General features: G+C 47.8%; 1 protein-coding gene across 1 annotated transcript in view; it reads left to right on the top strand.

Moving 5' to 3' along the window:
* zfhx4 (zinc finger homeobox 4) overlaps positions 1-17,674 on the top strand; it is an 88,204-nt gene that overhangs the window by 65,959 nt on the left and 4,571 nt on the right. Inside the window, 5 exon segments of the mRNA XM_065007065.1 lie at positions 9,719-9,852; positions 10,661-10,867; positions 11,500-11,620; positions 11,872-15,219; positions 15,222-17,279. Of these exon segments, the coding sequence (XP_064863137.1) occupies positions 9,719-9,852; positions 10,661-10,867; positions 11,500-11,620; positions 11,872-15,219; positions 15,222-17,279 (5,868 nt within the window).

Raw genomic sequence — 17,674 nt, 5'->3', positions numbered from 1 at the left:
AATAAGCTCAACTGGACACCTTAATGATGTAGTGAATGAACTGAGAGAGAAAGCACGCAGGGCATTCTAAGCCATTAAAATTAAAATAAAAAAAATTGAAATATCTATTCAAATTTGGCTAAAACTAATTTAATATGTCATTGAACCAATTGCACTTTATGGCAGCGAGGTGTGGGGTCCCCTTGCAAAACAAGATTTCACCAAATGGGACAAACACCCCATTGAAACCCTGTAATGCAGAGTTCTGTAAGATTCTCCTACATGTTCAGAGGAAAACTACAAACAATGTATGCAGGGCAGAATTAGGCCAATATCCACTAATAACAAAAACTCAAAAAAGAGCAATTAAGTTTTGGAAACATCTAAAATACAGTGACTCCCTCTCATATCATTAACAAGCCCTGCAATGCCAAGAGCTGGTCCTGGGGCTGAGTTCACAAACCTGTTCTACTAACACACTGAAGCCTCAGGACCAGAACATCTAATCAATCAGAATAAAATAAATTACAACACAGTCAAAATAAACTATATTGCTTATTGGGAAACACAAACACAAGCACAAAGCAAAATGCAGTGCTATCTGGCCCTAAATCGACAGTACACTGTGGCTAAATATTTGACCATGGTTACTGATCAAAACCTTAGAAAAACCTTGACAAATTACAGGCTCAGTGAGCACAGCCTTGCCATTGAGAAGGGTAGACACAGGAAAACCTGGCTCCCTGTAGAGGAAAGGCTGTGCACCACAGCAGAACCTGAGACAGAGCTGCATTTCCTGACTAAATGTCAAAAATCTTAAACAATTAGAGTGTGTAATTTCCCCTAATTTGAAACCCTTATTCAAGGTTTCAAATACCTCTCTGATGAGAATAGACTACCAGTCCTGTTGGGGGAGACACAGAGAGCTGTGGCTTGGCAGCGCACTATATTGCTGCCTGCCATAAGTTGAGGGACAGTGTCTGACAGACCAATCAACCTGCACATGTACTCTACTGTATGCTTATTGTTATTGCTAATGTATGGTTATTTTGACCCTTGGTTATTGTTGTTACTGTTGTCCCATTGACCATTTTGATTCTTCTTATTTTAACATTGTAAATATCCAAAATAAGCTTTGGCAATATGTATATTGTTACGTCATGCCAATAAAGCAAGTTGAATTGAATTGAGAGAGCGAGAGAAAGAATGATAATGAGAGAGAGAATGAGAGATAGAAAGAGAGAAAGAGAAAGAGAGAAAGAGAAAGATAATGAGAGAGAAAGAAAGATAATGAGAGAGAGGGGAGAGAGAGAGAGAGAGAGAGAGAGAGAGAGAGAAAGATAATGAGAGAGAAAGAAAGATAATGAGAGAGAGGGGGGAGAGAGAGAGAGAGAGAGAGAGGAGAGAGAGAGAGAAAGAAAGAAAGAAAGATAATGAGAGAGAAAGATAATGAGAGAGATGGGGAGCGAGAGGAGGGAGAGAGAGTGAGTGAGAGAGGATAAATTAGAGAATATAACCATCCAGTGACCAGACCCCAGATTATTTTTTAATCAAATCAGTTGGCATGCTTGTAATTCATAAGCTCCTTGTATTAATCTTGCCTGTACTTGTGCCCTCTCCAATGACATATTCATTTTTCATAAGCGCAGGATTAGACAGCACGCATGTATGTGTTTTACTAATATCGCACCACATCCTTGTAACCCTTAAATGAGTTTTCCCCCTCTCTTTTTTTCTTTTGTTTAGTTCCATCCATCATTTGCCTGATAGACCCTGGCCAATGTATGTCCCCATCACAATGCTTTTTGCTCAATGGGAATTTAAAAGAGAAAAAAAATGACACAGACAAAATATATCATCTGCATCCATTTGTAATGTAAGAATGGTGGTGCATGATCAGAGAGGCGAGGCCTTGTGTTCTAATGGCTAACAAGAACATCCCCTGGAGCTAGCTAGCATCTGGTCTGGCCGTCCCCTTGCTTGGCTTGGCTACATCGAATTTATCCAAATATCCACTCACATCACATGGCCTGTTTATGGATGAGATGGAAATCCATGCCCAAGATGAATATTACATGGCCTCACTCTCTACCTTATTCTCCCTCCCTCCTGCATGCTATACCTCCATAATGTTGGGTTCGGTGGAGCAGAAGGAGAGCTGAGAGAGACAGCGAGGGCTATTCGTTTAGCTAGTCAACTATCTCTCAGCTCACACACACACCGAGCTTGTCAACTATCTCTCAGCTCACACACACACCGAGCTAGTCAACTATCTCTCAGCTCACACACACACCGAGCTAGTCAACTATCTCTCAGCTCACACACACACACCGAGCTTGTCAACTGTCTCTCAGCTCACACACACACCGAGCTAGTCAACTATCTCTCAGCTCACACACACACACCGAGCTAGTCAACTATCTCTCAGCTCACACACACACCGAGCTTGTCAAGTATCTCTCAGCTCACACACACACACCGAGCTTGTCAACTATCTCTCAGCTCACACACACACCGAACTAGTCAACTATCTCTCAGCTCACACACACACCGAGCTAGTCAACTATCTCTCAGCTCACACACACACCGAGCTAGTCAACTATCTCTCAGCTCACACACACACACCGAGCTAGTCAACTATCTCTCAGCTCACACACACACACCGAGCTAGTCATCTATCTCTCATTTCACACACACATCGAGCTAGTCATCTTTCGCTCAGCTCTATGTCAGTGGCAGGGACTAAAGTCAATGCAGTTGTAAATGAGAGTCGCAGTTGTCACAGTTGTAGTCGCAGTTGTGAATGAGAACTTGTTCTCAGCTGGCCTACCTGGTTAAATAAAGGTGAAAAAATACAAATCAAAATGCATTTACACCCCCGTATTACCAGCAGCATCATTACCAGCAGCATGGTCTGATTTGGTCTGGCCTGGTTTGGTCTGGCCTGGTTTGGTCTGGCCTGTTCTGGTTTGGTTTGATTTGGCCTGGTTTCGCCTGGCCTGGTCTGGTCTGGCCTGGTCTGGTTTGACCTGGTCTAGTCTGGCCTGGCCTGTTTTTGTCTGGCCAGGTCTGGTTTTGCCTGGTCTGGTCTAGTCTGGCCTGGTCTGGTTTGGCCTGGTCTGGTTTTGCCTGGTCTAGTCTGGCCTGGTCTGGTTTGGCCTGGTCTGGTTTGGCCTGGCCTGGCCTGGTCTGGTTTGACCTGGTCTGGTTTTGCCTGGTCTAGTCTGGCCTGGTCTGGTTTGGCCAGGTCTGGTTTTGCCTGGTCTGGTCTAGTCTGGCCTGGTCTGGTTTGGCCTGGTCTGGTTTCGCCTGGCCTGGTCTGGCCTGGCCTGGTCTGGTTTGACCTGGTCTAGTCTGGCCTGGACTGTTTTTGTCTGGCCAGGTCTGGTTTTGCCTGGTCTGGTCTAGTCTGGCCTGGTCTGGTTTGGCCTGGTCTGGTTTTGCCTGGTCTGGTCTAGTCTGGCCTGGTCTGGTTTGGTCTGGTTTGGCCTGGCCTGGTCTGGTTTGACCTGGTCTGGTTTTGCCTGGTCTGGTCTAGTCTGGCCTGGTCTGGTTTGGCCAGGTCTGGTTTTGCCTGGTCTGGTCTAGTCTGGCCTGGTCTGGTTTGGTCTGGTTTGGCCTGGCCTGGTCTGGCCTGGCCTGGTCTGGTTTGACCTGGTCTAGTCTGGCCTGGACTGTTTTTGTCTGGCCAGGTCTGGTTTTGCCTGGTCTGGTCTAGTCTGGCCTGGTCTGGTTTGGCCTGGTCTGGTTTTGCCTGGTCTAGTCTAGTCTGGCCTGGTCTGGTTTGGTCTGGTTTGGCCTGGCCTGGTCTGGTTTGACCTGGTCTGGTTTTGCCTGGTCTGGTCTAGTCTGGCCTGGTCTGGTTTGGCCTGGTTTGGCCTGGCCTGGTCTGGCCTGGCCTGGTCTGGTTTGACCTGGTCTAGTCTGGCCTGGACTGTTTTTGTCTGGCCAGGTCTGGTTTTGCCTGGTCTGGTCTAGTCTGGCCTGGTCTGGTTTGGCCTGGTCTGGTTTTGCCTGGTCTGGTCTAGTCTGGCCTGGTCTGGTCTGGTTTGGCCTGGCCTGGCCTGGTCTGGTTTGACCTGGTCTGGTTTTGCCTGGTCTGGTCTAGTCTGGCCTGGTCTGGTTTGGCCAGGTCTGGTTTTGCCTGGTCTGGTCTAGTCTGGCCTGGTTTGGCCTGGTCTGGTTTGGCCTGGCCTGGTCTGGCCTGGCCTGGTCTGGTTTGACCTGGTCTAGTCTGGCCTGGACTGTTTTTGTCTGGCCAGGTCTGGTTTTGCCTGGTCTGGTCTAGTCTGGCCTGGTCTGGTTTGGCCTGGTCTGGTTTTGCCTGGTCTGGTCTAGTCTGGCCTGGTCTGGTTTGGTCTGGTTTGGCCTGGCCTGGTCTGGTTTGACCTGGTCTGGTTTTGCCTGGTCTGGTCTAGTCTGGCCTGGTCTGGTTTGGTCTGGTTTGGCCTGGTCTGGTTTGGCCTGGCCTGGTCTGGTTTGACCTGGTCTAGTCTGGCCTGGACTGTTTTTGTCTGGCCAGGTCTGGTTTTGCCTGGTCTGGTTTTGCCTGGTCTGGTCTAGTCTGGCCTGGTCTGGTTTGGTCTGGTTTGGCCTGGCCTGGCCTGGTCTGGTTTGACCTGGTCTGGTTTTGCCTGGTCTGGTCTAGTCTGGTCTGGTTTGGCCAGGTCTGGTTTTGCCTGGTCTGGTCTAGTCTGGCCTGGTCTGGTTTGGCCTGGTCTGGTTTGGCCTGTTCTGGCCTAGTCTGGTTGCTTGTTGTTGTGCTCTGCTCTTGTTTTGCTCTTTTCCAGCTTAAAAAGTGAGATTTAGATTTAGTGCGTCCATCTCTGTGCCCAATCTGCGATGAGGATAATTGTAAAACACACAGCAGTAGACTCCGGGGAGGCAGCTTAAACACAAACCAAGAGAGTACTGTTTGTTCTCCACATATCCAAGACCAAGATCTCTTAAACAAAGAGTCACAGATAAAAGAGAGAGAGAGAGAGAGAGAGAGAGAGAGAGAGAGAGAGAGGGGTGGAGAGAGAGAGATGGAGAAAAAGAGAGGGAGGAGATGGAGAGGGAGAGATGAGAGCTTTTCCCTTGCTTCATTGACATTGTCTTTTTTTAATCCAGTGTCATTTTAGATTAATTTTAATCCCATGTTTCATTTTCCATGCAAATGTCCCTATGTGGATTAATTCCAGATTGCTTTGTGCAGTGTAGAGATGGAGCTTGTCAGTGGTATGGCTTAGGGGCCTCTCTTTATAAATATCTTACTAAACAAAGACCTTGCATGAAAATCAGCCTGTCAACTAAGGAAATTACTGACTCTACCTGCTTCAAATTAGCAAGGAAATTAGTCATTGTTTGTTTGGCCCAATGTTGTTGTATTCATTTCTCATCAAATTTGAATTTTACAGATGAGTGAAACGAAACGGAAAAAGTATGCAAACGAGATCAAATCTGGAATATTTTAGATGAACAAATTCCTATTTGCAAAACATGTTTGTTTGCACGGATGTGTCCCATAAATTTAGCCAGATTTGAAATTAAGGTTGGTCAATCTCTGCCGTTCCTAGATGTTAGATTAAAATATATTAAACATATTAGCATATTTAATTATAAGCCTACAGCTATTAGTTTTATTTTGATTTTAATCATTGCGAGGGTGAATGTCTTGGTCAATTTGTCAAATGTGACATCCGCTCCCTTCATATTTATCTCTCATTAAAAACAGGTCGAGGATGAGAAAATTAACAAAGGCAACAAATAAAAATAGATTGCCTAAAAAAATGGCATTAATTAAAATATACTTAATTTGGTCATCAGTTCCCCTTGAAAACATCTAGGTGCCTCTGTCCGTGTGACTTAGTGTGCTGCTGTTTGCCTGGCTGTGCTGCTCTGTCCGTGTGACTTAGTGTGCTGCTGTTTGCCTGGCTGTGCTGCTCTGTCCGTGTGACTTAGTGTGCTGCTGTTTGCCTGGCTGTGCTGCTCTGTCCGTGTGACTTAGTGTGCTGCTGTTTGCCTGGCTGTGCTGCTCTGTCCGTGTGACTTAGTGTGCTGCTGTTTGCCTGGCTGTGCTGCTCTGTCCGTGTGACTTAGTGTGCTGCTGTTTGCCTCGCTGTGCTGCTCTGTCCGTGTGACTTAGTGTGCTGCTGTTTGCCTGGCTGTGCTGCTCTGTCCGTGTGACTTAGTGTGCTGCTGTTTGCCTGGCTGTGGGAGTGTAGCGTTCAAAGTGTGGCATTCTAATGTTATCAGGTGACTCTGAGGTCAGGATAATGCATAACCTTTGACCACTAGGCCTCTAAATCAACCTTTCTCTTTCCCTTTTCTCCCTCCTCTCTTTCTCTTTCTCTCTCTTCCCCACCCATCGCTCCTCTCTTGCTCTCCCTCAATTCCTCTCCCCCCTCTCTATCTCTCTCCCTCCATTTTGCTCTCTCTACCTTCTCTCTCTCTCTCCCTCTCTCCCACCCTCCCTCTTTCTCTCTGTCCATTGTCGGGGTAAATTTACTGCCCTGTAACCTAAGCCCCTCTGCCAAATCTCAGGACTGCTAAATTGAATAGTAAATCCAACCTGCCTCTGACCAGCAGAGCCCTCTTAACAAAATCTTAGAAATATATATTATTTTACTGACTTGTACCCAATATTGTATTGCTCTATTTTAAATGTAATAGATTGTTTATGTTTAAAGATTAGATAGTAATTGTATATTTCTAAAGAAAAATGTGATAACACGTGATAACACATGAACCTCTAGTTTTTGTGAAAATGAAGTTTGCTGCGTTAGATTTACCGTAAAGGGCGCAAGCAGAAATAAGTATGTGAGAAAACCATTAGGGGCCATTCTATTGTCGGCATTGCTTTTGAGGAACAATTTAGGACAGAATTATCCTGGTGTTCAAGAGAGAACTGAATTGGACACACTGGTGTATGTGTTTGAGTGTGCATCTGTGTACGTCATGCACACATTCGTGTGTGCGTGTATATGTGTGTATACGTGTGACTGTGTATACACTTGGCCTCCTAACTACCATTGACAGTAGTAAATAAAGATGGGTGGGTAGCATGGTTGTTTTCTCTCCTGCAATGCAAACGGTCTGAACGTCATAAATCACTTTTTGATTTATCTAATCAGCCAAGGTCCTGCTGTAGCCAGCCATTTGTCATTGTAGGAGGAACCTTGTCAGGCCTGTTCTAGCCTTCGCCTCATCGCCCCACTGCCTCTCCGCCGTGCTGCACAGCATCAGGACACGCAGAGAGAGAGAGAGAAAATGGGAGAGCAAAAAAGGAGCGTCATTAAGTGTGAGGCTCAGAAACAAAGGAGAATGAGATGTCTCTCTCCCCACATCTTTTTATTTTCTTTATGACCATTCAGGGGCCAAGGAAGAAAAGGACAGTGTTAGATGGAGATAGGTAGCAGGGAATTAGACACCAGCTATCATTTACAGTCAAGTGCATAGATGTAGGGTACATAGTTTCCCTACTCAACTTGATCACATCATCTCGTGAAAGGCTCTGTGTCATTCCACTTACAATATGGATGAGAGGCATCTATAGCTTTGAATTCCACTGTGTGGGTCTTGAAATGGTCGCATGCATATGATGCATTTGCGGCGCTCGCCATTCAGCCCTGTGTAAAGTGGTGGAAGAGGGATTCCATTTTGTCCATGTTCAAGGTTGCGTGACAGTTTGTTTCTTCAGAGTGCCGCCTTGACTGTGAAGGAGCTATAAGCCTTGATGAAAACAGCATGATGATTAAGAAGAGAAATCAGTAGGACACACACACACACGCTATACATTCACATTCAATATGATGACAATCAATGTCAGTGGGGGCTACACGTCTGTCTTCTCCTCGCCAGATTGGGAGTGTGTTTGCAACTACCTCTTGTCCAGCAATCTCCTCCTCTCTCCTCCTGGATGTAATTTAGTTGTAAATTGACTGGAAGATGGAGGGAGAAAATTGAAAGATGAAATTAGAAACGGTCATAATAAATGGAGGGAAGGAGAGAAAAGGTCAGGTGATTGTGATGGGTGCGACGAGACCAGACCCAACTGGCCAATGAGCTGGTAGGGTTTACTGTTATGAGATGTATGTGACATGGCTCTCTCTCTCTCTCTCTCTCTCTCTCTCTCTCTCTCTCTCACACACACACACACACACACACACACACACACACACACACACACACACACACACAAGCATGCGCACATAACACACACACACACAAGCATGCGCACAACACACACACACACACACACACACACACACACACACACACACACAAGCATGCGCACATAAACACACACACACACACACCAGCACTGCAGGGCCATCAAAGACCAGCGGAGGGTGAATAAAATACCTTCATATTCCAGGCTGCAGAGAATTTCTCGGATGCTGTTGAAAATTCACATTGTGATTTCTTTTCTCTCCCTCACTTTTTTTATTTTCTTCTTCCCCTCACTCTGTCACTTTTCTTGACAGGCCAATATTTCAGACTGCAGATATAGGGGGATTACATATAAAATAAGTTAAAGTCCGCTTCCTGCAGCAGAATTGAAATGCATGAACGAGTGGGAGGAATTGATATGCACCGAGCACAAATACAGGGCAGGGAATAATATGGAATACAAAATGTTGTTTTCTTCTTCTCTACATGTATCAATGCTTTCCTTTTTTCCTTTTTGTATTTGTGTGACTACAGTGAAGGGTTGAGTTGCAAGAATGAGACTCACAATATTGCCTTGTTGTAACCAGACAAGGGAGAGGGAGAAGAGGGAGAGGAGGGGATAGAAAAAAAGAAAGAGAGAGAGATCGAGGGGGGGAGGGAGAGGAGGAAATAGAGAGAGAGAGAGACAGAGAGAGAGAGAGAGAGAGGGAGAGGAGGAGATAGAAAAAGAGAGAGAGAGGGGGGAGGGAGAGAGAGAGAGAGGAGGAGATAGATAAAGAGAGAGGGGGATGGAGAGAGAGAGAGGGGGGGGAGATAGACAGAGAGAAAGAGAGAGACAGAGAGAGAAGCGTAGTGGGGTGCTACTGCTGTTTCTTTGTGTTGTGCAGAGAGAGTAAATTGCACTGGCAGAGTGTAGCTAAAAACACACACACACACACACATACACAGTTTGGCTGTATCTAAGGATGAGGTAATGAAAGATTTATCAGTGGGCAACAGCGTCTCTATATACAACCAGAGGCTGATCTCTTAGCATTGGGTTCTGCTGCAGTCACGTAAACCACCTCCCCACCTCCAGCCGTGACCAGGAAACGGCTTGAATATTTAGCGTGTGTGTGTGCAGATGCGTGTGTATGTGTACATGTTTGCCTGATTGTGTACGTGTGTGTGTTTGGAGGAAGAGGGGTGCTAGATGCATATGGCCTAATGAAGTGTATAATATTACCATAACATTTTGTTTATGTCTTGCTGTGATAATGAGGCTGGTTTGATTTTCTCTCCATTTCTCCATGTCCTCGGGGCAGAATGACTCAATGTATATGAATGATAATTAGGAGGGTGATACAATAGGTCGACACTTCGAGCCCCACAGCCAATGTCTGTCAAAAGATGAAAATCACGATGAAAATCACCACGTGTCCATCTGTTTTTTAATTTGATACACATGATTTGTGACAGACATTGATTAATTGACCTTTTTTTTGTCTTCATCCATTGAGAACTAGGATTTTACTGGAACATATTTTTTTATAACAGAGATACAAAGCAATCAAATAATTTTCCTCTGTGCTGTCTTGTGTTTTAGGAGTGAACTCTCTGTCTAAAGAGTCTCCTGGATCCAACGCTGTGGGAAAACGCTCCATGCTGCCAGAGAGACAGAATGACAGCCCGCCCAAAAGGCCCAAGTCTGCAGAGGGGAAGACCAGCGTTAGCGAGCAGGTATGCTAAGCTAGCTGCTAATACTCCATGATAAACCGTCAGGTAAAGCTATATTTAACCAGTTAGCCGGTATGCTAAGAGTAAATGTCTTAGAGAGTAGTGTGCTGTCAACAGAACTCAAAGGGTAAACCCCAAACTAATCCCTCACTGACAGAACACTTTAGCATCATCCATAGAACGTTCTCGCTCCTTTGTGTTCTTAAGTGGAATGCCTACCTGCCTGCACCAGGCAAGGCTAGGCCCTCTCCCAGTCCTCTCTCTTTGCATGTCTTTAAATGATATGTGTTTTTAAATTAGATTATGAAGTATTAGCTTGTCTGGTGGAGGGCCCTGAGTGGAAGGAGGCCTGAGTCATTTCAGAAATGGATTACATTAAGGCAGGTGGCTGGGGGCGGCCATTTTAGGAGTACTCCCTGTAATGAGGGCTAGGCGGGAGACGGGGAGGCGACACACCTTTGTCAGCTCTAATCTCCTGATTAGAAATTCCCTCCAATCATGTTTCCCACTAATAAAATTGCACGAGTCGGGGGGCTTAAGTGCATTACATGGAAAGGCGCTTGATCTACATTTTGTGTGTAAAGGTAAAGTGGGACGAGAACAGGGGTGGGGGGGTGGTTACGATTTGTTTAGCTGAGGGGAAATTCAGTTCAATCTTTTAGCCCTAAGTGCATGAGACATCTTCGGAGCACTCTGTCGTCTAGGTTTCTCAGTACTGTTAAAAGTGACATGTTTTTACCTGTTCGCAATAGTTACTTGTTCTGTTCTCTAGTATTTTCCCAGTAATAACCATGCTGTCTCTCTCTCCCAGCAGGCGCAGCAGTGCCCCTATTGTAACTACAGCAGTAAAGACGCCAACAGGATACAGCTCCACGTGGTATCCCAGCATTCCATGCAGCAGCCAGTGATCAGCTGCCCACTGTGCCAAGACGTCCTGAGCAACAAGATCCACCTGCAGCTCCACCTCACACACCTGCACAGTGTGGCTCCAGACTGTGTTGAGAAACTGCTTATGACCGTATGTTTGATTCATAGATAACTTGAGAAAAAATGCGGAGGAAAAATCTAATTTGCTTCTAATGGCATTGCACGTACAGTACATTCTTCTCAAGGTCTAAAGGTTTTCTAGAGAGTTTTCTTGAATCACTTTTAAGATCTATAATGTTGAAATGGCAAATAGAAAAATGGCTTGGCTGTCCAGTGCTCCCTACAGTCCCATAACCAACTCTGGTCAGTGCTGTCACTGTGCAGTCCTAGAAAACATGTCCGATGCGTTTATCCCACTCTCCCAATAATACGCCATAAACTTGACAGAAAACTTGGCAAATTCCACTTTCTGAAAATGAGCTCTTTTAATTGTTGAGAGGCTAGTTGAAAAGTGCACCTCCATAGCATGTTTTTTTTATATTTGCGGTGAACTTTTTGACTCAACATCTTAACCGCTGCACTATCATTATTGTTAATATCAGTTACAAATATTGTCAGTAGCACCTGCACCAATATTATAGTTATTCAATTATAGATGATCCGTTATTACATTACATTTTATATTTTGATGCTTTTTAATACCATTTTGTTATGATGCATGTTGCAATTATGGATGGTTATGATCAAGATGCTGAAGTTGTTGTTGTTGTGTGACTTTGATAGGTGGCTGGGCCTGATGTGATGGTGCCCAATAACATGATGCATCCTTCACCTGGACAAGACAACGCTCTGTCTCTGATGGATGCTTCTGCTGTTCTCTCTGAGAAGTATCGAAAGCCCACAGGTACACAGAGCACGTTTACCCCTGCCGGTATTGAATGCACTGTTTTGAGGTTGTTTGGAAAGTGTAATTATTTCACCATCTTGAGTTACAGTAAGTGTCCTTGGGTTGTAGAAGGGCCCTGCTACACAAATGAAACAAAATATTATTTATTTTCACCAGACAAGTTTTACATTTCCAGACATGATATTCAGTGCATTTGTACAATGTCTTTTGTTCATGAATTTAATTGGTTTTTCATTGTCCTTTCTCAGGGAACAGTTCCAAGGAGGAGTTGAACAGCACAGGCCAAGGCAAGAGTGAACTAGACCTCCATGGAGAGGAACTCAAACCCCCCAAGGATGGGTCTGAAGCCCCAGACTGGAAGAGGTCTGTTGTGGTCGGGCAGGATCGAAAGAGCCCTGACTCCCTCCAGGACCATCTGAACGACCTCCAGAGATGCCAGCAGCAACAGCAGCTCTCGGTCTCCGACCGCCACGTCTACAAATACCGCTGCAACCATTGCAGCCTGGCCTTCAAGACCATGCAGAAGCTGCAGATACATTCCCAGTACCATGCCATCCGGGCGGCCACCATGTGCAGCCTCTGCCAACGGAGCTTCCGGACATTCTTGGCGCTCCGTAAGCACTTGGAGAACGGACATCCGGAGCTGAACGAAGCTGAGGTCCAGCAGCTCTGCGGCAGCCTGCCGGTAAACGGAGATTTCCTCTCCGAGAGCGAGGCCAGGGCCTACGAGGAGGCCCAGCAGGCTTTCGAACAGGAAATGGAGAAAGACGATGAGCTGGATCTGGAAGAGAAGGCCAGCCCAACAGGAAGTGACAGTAGCTCGTTGCTAGATGACATGGGAGCCGAAACTAAGCGAACCCTCCCCTTCAGGAAAGGCCCCAACTTCACCATGGAGAAGTTCCTGGACCCGTCCCGGCCATACAAGTGCACGGTGTGTAAGGAGTCCTTCACCCAGAAAAACATCCTCCTGGTCCACTACAACTCTGTCTCTCACCTGCACAAGCTGAAGAAGGTTCTCCAGGAGGCCTCCAGCCCGGTTCCTGCAGAGACCAACAACAATGTAGACAACAAACCATTCAAATGCAATATCTGCAATGTCGCCTACAGCCAAAGCTCAACCCTGGAGATCCACATGAGGTCTGTGCTGCATCAGACCAAAGCTAGAACTGCCAAAACAGAGACCAGCAGTAGCAGTGGAGGGAGTGGGAACACTAGTGGGATGGCTCCATCCAGCAGCCCAGCCCCAAACGTACAAGGCAACAACACTAACTCAGACACTGCTAGAAGCGTGACGCCGTCGGCTAACAAAGAAAACACTGTAGATGCCAAAGAAGCCAAAAACAGCAGCAACAACGCAAAGCAAACTACTGATCATGTCTCTGCACAGCAAAGCCATCAGAACGCTCAGTCCCAAGCTCAGCTACAGATGCAGCTCCAACATGAGCTCCAGCAGCAGGCTGCCTTTTTCCAGCCCCAGTTCCTTAACCCGGCTTTCTTCCCCCAGTTCGGCATGACCCCAGAGGCTCTGCTTCAGTTCCAGCAGCCACAGTTCCTGTTCCCCTTCTACATCCCAGGGGCAGAATTCAACCTGAGCCCAGAGCTGGCTCTTCACTCAGCCGCCGCTTTCGGAATGCCAGGATTGACTGGTTCTTTCCTGGAAGACCTGAAGCAGCAGATGCAGCAGCAACACCAGCTACAGCAGGCTCAGGCTCAGCAGCAGGCTCAACAGCAGGCTCAACAGCAGCAGCAACAGCAGCAACAAGCATCCCAGTTGCAGCTCCAGCAGCAGAAAAACCAGCAACTGCAGAGCCACAAGCCCAAAATGGAGCCCAATGCTGTGTCAATGTCTGACATACAGATGTCCAGAGAGGCAGAAGAGCATCTGGAAAAACAGGAGAGCAAAACAAAGACGGATAACGGAGGGGATGGAGTCAGTGAGGGAGGAAAGGACAACAAAGACAAAAAGTCCAAGTTTCCCGAGCCACTGATTCCTCCTCCACGTATCGTGTCAGGAGCCAGAGGAAATGCTGCCAAGGCCCTTCTGGAGAACTTTGGATTTGAGCTGGTCATCCAGTACAATGAGAACAGGCAGAAAAACCAGAAGAAAAACAAAGAAGGAGAACAACAACAACAACAACCGCAAAAAGTGGAGATCAATAACGACAAGCTGGAATGTGCGATATGTGGAAAGCTCTTCTCCAACATGCTCATTCTCAAAAGCCACCAAGAGCACATCCACGGACAGTTCTTCCCTTATGTAGAGCTGGAGAAGTTTGCCCAGCAGTACAGAGAGGCCTATGACAAGCTTTACCCCATTAACCCCCCTTCTCCAGAGACGCCCCCACCTCCGCCTCCCCCTCCTCCTCCCCCACCAGCCCCAGTGACCACCCAGCAAGCTCCCTCCAACTCCATGAACAAGCCCCAGACCCAGGCCCCATCACCTGCCCCTCAACAGGCTACCCAGCCCCAGCCACCACCCCCACCTCCCCCTCCTCCACCACCCTCTGCACCCCCACAGGTTTCTCCCTCTTCCGTCCCACTAGATTTCTCCCTTTTCCCCCCTCTGATGATGCAGTCCATCCAGCACCAAGGTTTACACCCTCAACTCGCCCTGCAGCTGCCTACAATGGACTCCCTGTCCTCTGATCTCACCCAGCTCTGTCAGCAGCAGTTAGGCCTCGATCCAAACTTCCTGAGGCAGTCCCAGTTCAAACGCCCCCGAACCCGCATCACGGACGACCAGCTGAAGGTCCTCAGAGCGCACTTTGACATCAACAACTCGCCCAATGAGGAGCAGATTCAAGAGATGGCCGACAAGTCCGGCCTCCCCCAGAAAGTCATCAAGCACTGGTTCCGTAACACCCTCTTCAAAGAGAGGCAACGAAGCAAAGATTCTCCTTATAACTTCAACATTCCACCTATTACCACATTGGAGGATATTAGGCTGGAGTCCCAGTATAGTACACTGGAGTACTACAGGACTGATGCCACTATGAACAAGAGGTCCTCCAGGACAAGGTTCACTGACTACCAACTGAGGGTCCTGCAGGACTTCTTTGACACAAACGCTTACCCGAAAGACGATGAGATTGAGCAGCTCTCCACTGTGCTTAACCTACCATCGAGGGTCATCGTTGTGTGGTTCCAAAATGCCCGCCAGAAGGCCCGGAAGAGCTACGAGAACCAGGCAGATGCTAAAGACAACGAGAAGAAAGAACTGACGAATGAGCGCTACATCCGCACCAGCAACATGCAGTACCAGTGCAAGAAATGCAGTGTGGTGTTCCCGCGAATCTTTGACCTGATCACCCACCAGAAGAAGACGTGCTACAAGGACGAGGATGAGGAAGGGAATGAGGACAACCAATCTGAAGAGTACATGGATATGGGAGAGCCAGGCCCAGCCAAGCACCCAGAGTCATCCAAGCATCATCATGTAACAGCCACTAGCTCAGGCTCCAGCTCCCCTCTGATGCCCTCCCCTCGCCCCAACCTGGGGAAGACCTCGCCCAAGCCTGAACCTCCCTCTGAGCCCAGACCTAAAGAGCCAGAACCTGCCCCTTCCCCAGTTATGATGAAGTCTCTACCAGAGCCCAGACCTCCAAGGCCTCCACCCCTCAGCCACCCCCTCAGAAGACCTCCCAGCCCCAGATATCCAGACCCCACTCCCAGCCTCAGTCAGCCGCCATCCCCTCCAGCCCCCTCTCCCTCGCCCTCTCCTCCCTCACTAACAGCCTCCCTCCCCAGATGCTCCAATACCAGTGCGACCAGTGCAAGATAGCCTTCCCAAGTGTTGAGCTATGGCAGGAGCACCAGCATATGCATTTCTTGGCTGCCCAGAACCAGTTCCTCCATTCCCAGTTCTTGGAAAGGCCCATGGACATGCCCTATATGATCTTTGACCCCAATAATCCTCTGATGACTAGCCAGCTGCTATCGGGAGGACTCCAGATGCCAATTCAAAGCGGCTCTGGTTTGTCCTCAGGTCCCGGCTCTGGCTCCATGAAGAGAAAACTAGACGAGAAAGAGGATGGATCCAATGAAAAAGATAACGGAAACATGACTGAAGAACAGCACAGAGACAAACGTCTCAGAACTACCATCACCCCAGAACAACTAGAGATCCTCTACGACAAATACTTGCTGGACTCAAATCCCACAAGGAAGATGCTGGATCACATCGCCCGTGAGGTCGGCCTGAAGAAGAGAGTGGTGCAGGTGTGGTTTCAGAACACACGAGCCCGAGAGAGAAAGGGACAGTTCAGAGCTCTGGGGCCCTCCCAGTCACACAAGAAATGCCCTTTTTGCCGGGCGCTGTTCAAGGCCAAGTCAGCTTTGGACAGCCATATCCGCTCTAGACACTGGCATGAAGCCAAACAGGCAGGGTTTAGTCTGCCCAATAGCCCACTGATGAACCAAGACGATGGAGGTGAGAGCCCACACAAGTACAACTTCTTTGAGTATCCACAGCTACCCACCAAGACTGAGCCGAATGAGTATGAGCTGCCCGCAGCCTCCTCAACGCCAGTCAAACCATCTGAGGCACCGTTAAAAAACTTATTGAGCCCTTCATCCTTAAAAGCAGAAAATTGTGATGAATCTGAAGGGCTTAACATTAATTCTGCAGAGGCCTCATCCTACGACATCAACAACAAAATGGACTTTGACGAAACCTCGTCCATCAACACGGCCATAAGTGACGCCACCACCGGAGACGAGGGCAACAACGAGGTAGAGAACCTCACGGCCAACGGAGGGGACAAGCTGGGATGCGACAGCAAGAGCAACCAGGCCCAGAGCTCAGACGGGGGTGGCGACGACCGCTTCCCGTTCAGCATGGTGAGCCCCTCCCTTAGCTACTCGGGCAAGGACGGAGACTCCTGCTCCTACTCCTACTCCTACTACAGCTCCAGAGATGACGACATGGACGACAACAACGACCAGAGCGAGACCTCCAGCCTGACCGACCCCAGCTCCCCCAGCCCCTTCGGAAGTGGAAACCCCTTCAGGTCTGGGAAGGGCAGCGGCAGTGGTGGGGAGAGACCAGGCCACAAGCGCTTCAGGACTCAGATGAGCAACCTTCAGCTGAAAGTCCTCAAAGCTTGCTTTAGCGACTACCGCACACCAACCATGCATGAGTGTGAGATGCTGGGCAGCGAGATTGGCCTCCCTAAGCGTGTGATTCAGGTGTGGTTCCAGAATGCCCGCGCCAAGGAAAAGAAGTTCAAAATCAACATCGGAAAGCCATTCATGATCAGTCAAGGCGGGCCGGATGGGCCCCGGCCGGAGTGTACTTTGTGTGGTGTGAAGTACACTGCCCGGATGTCCATCCGTGACCACATCTTCTCCAAACAGCACATTGCTAAAGTGCAGGAGACTCTGGGCAACCAGGTGGACAGAGAGAAGGACTATCTAACGCCCACCACGGTCCGTCAGCTGATGGCTCAGCAGGAGATGGATCGTCTGAAAAAGGCTGGGAGCGACGGGTTCAGCAGCCTGGCCGCCCAGCAGCTTCAGACTGCAGTGGACCAGAACAATGCACTTCACGGCCTGAGCCTGCCCTCAGGCTACCCCGGGATCTCTGGACTTCCGCCGGTACTACTTCCTGGGGTCAACGGTCCGTCCTCACTTCCTGTTTACCCACCCAACACACCTGGTGAGTTAGTATGACGAACATAGAACACACAGAGAATAGTAGCTTTATTATGAACATTTATTGTCCATACTTTATATGCACAAAAGACTCTTTCTCTACTCTACTTTTCTGCTCATTCCATTACAGTGTTGTTGTTGGTGGGTATAGAGATATTTTGACCAAACGTTGGAGATTGTGTAAAGGACACTTTAATGCATGCATGATCTCAACGTTCAGTGTGGAACTGCTAAGTAAAATAATAGTTTAAAGCAAATGCATTTTTATCATTGGTTTTATTTGTGGTGTTTATTTCCCCTTCTCTCCTTTGATGTGGGTTTGGTATATTTATAATATCCTCATGTTGGTATCTCATAAGGCGCATGTGACAGTTTTGATCCATAACAAAATCTTTAAAA

This window comes from Oncorhynchus nerka, linkage group LG22, assembly GCF_034236695.1.
Source record: "Oncorhynchus nerka isolate Pitt River linkage group LG22, Oner_Uvic_2.0, whole genome shotgun sequence".
NCBI lineage: Eukaryota > Metazoa > Chordata > Actinopteri > Salmoniformes > Salmonidae > Oncorhynchus > Oncorhynchus nerka.
The sequence above is the reverse complement of the archived record's forward strand: the minus strand, read 5'-3'. Positions and strand labels throughout refer to the sequence as shown.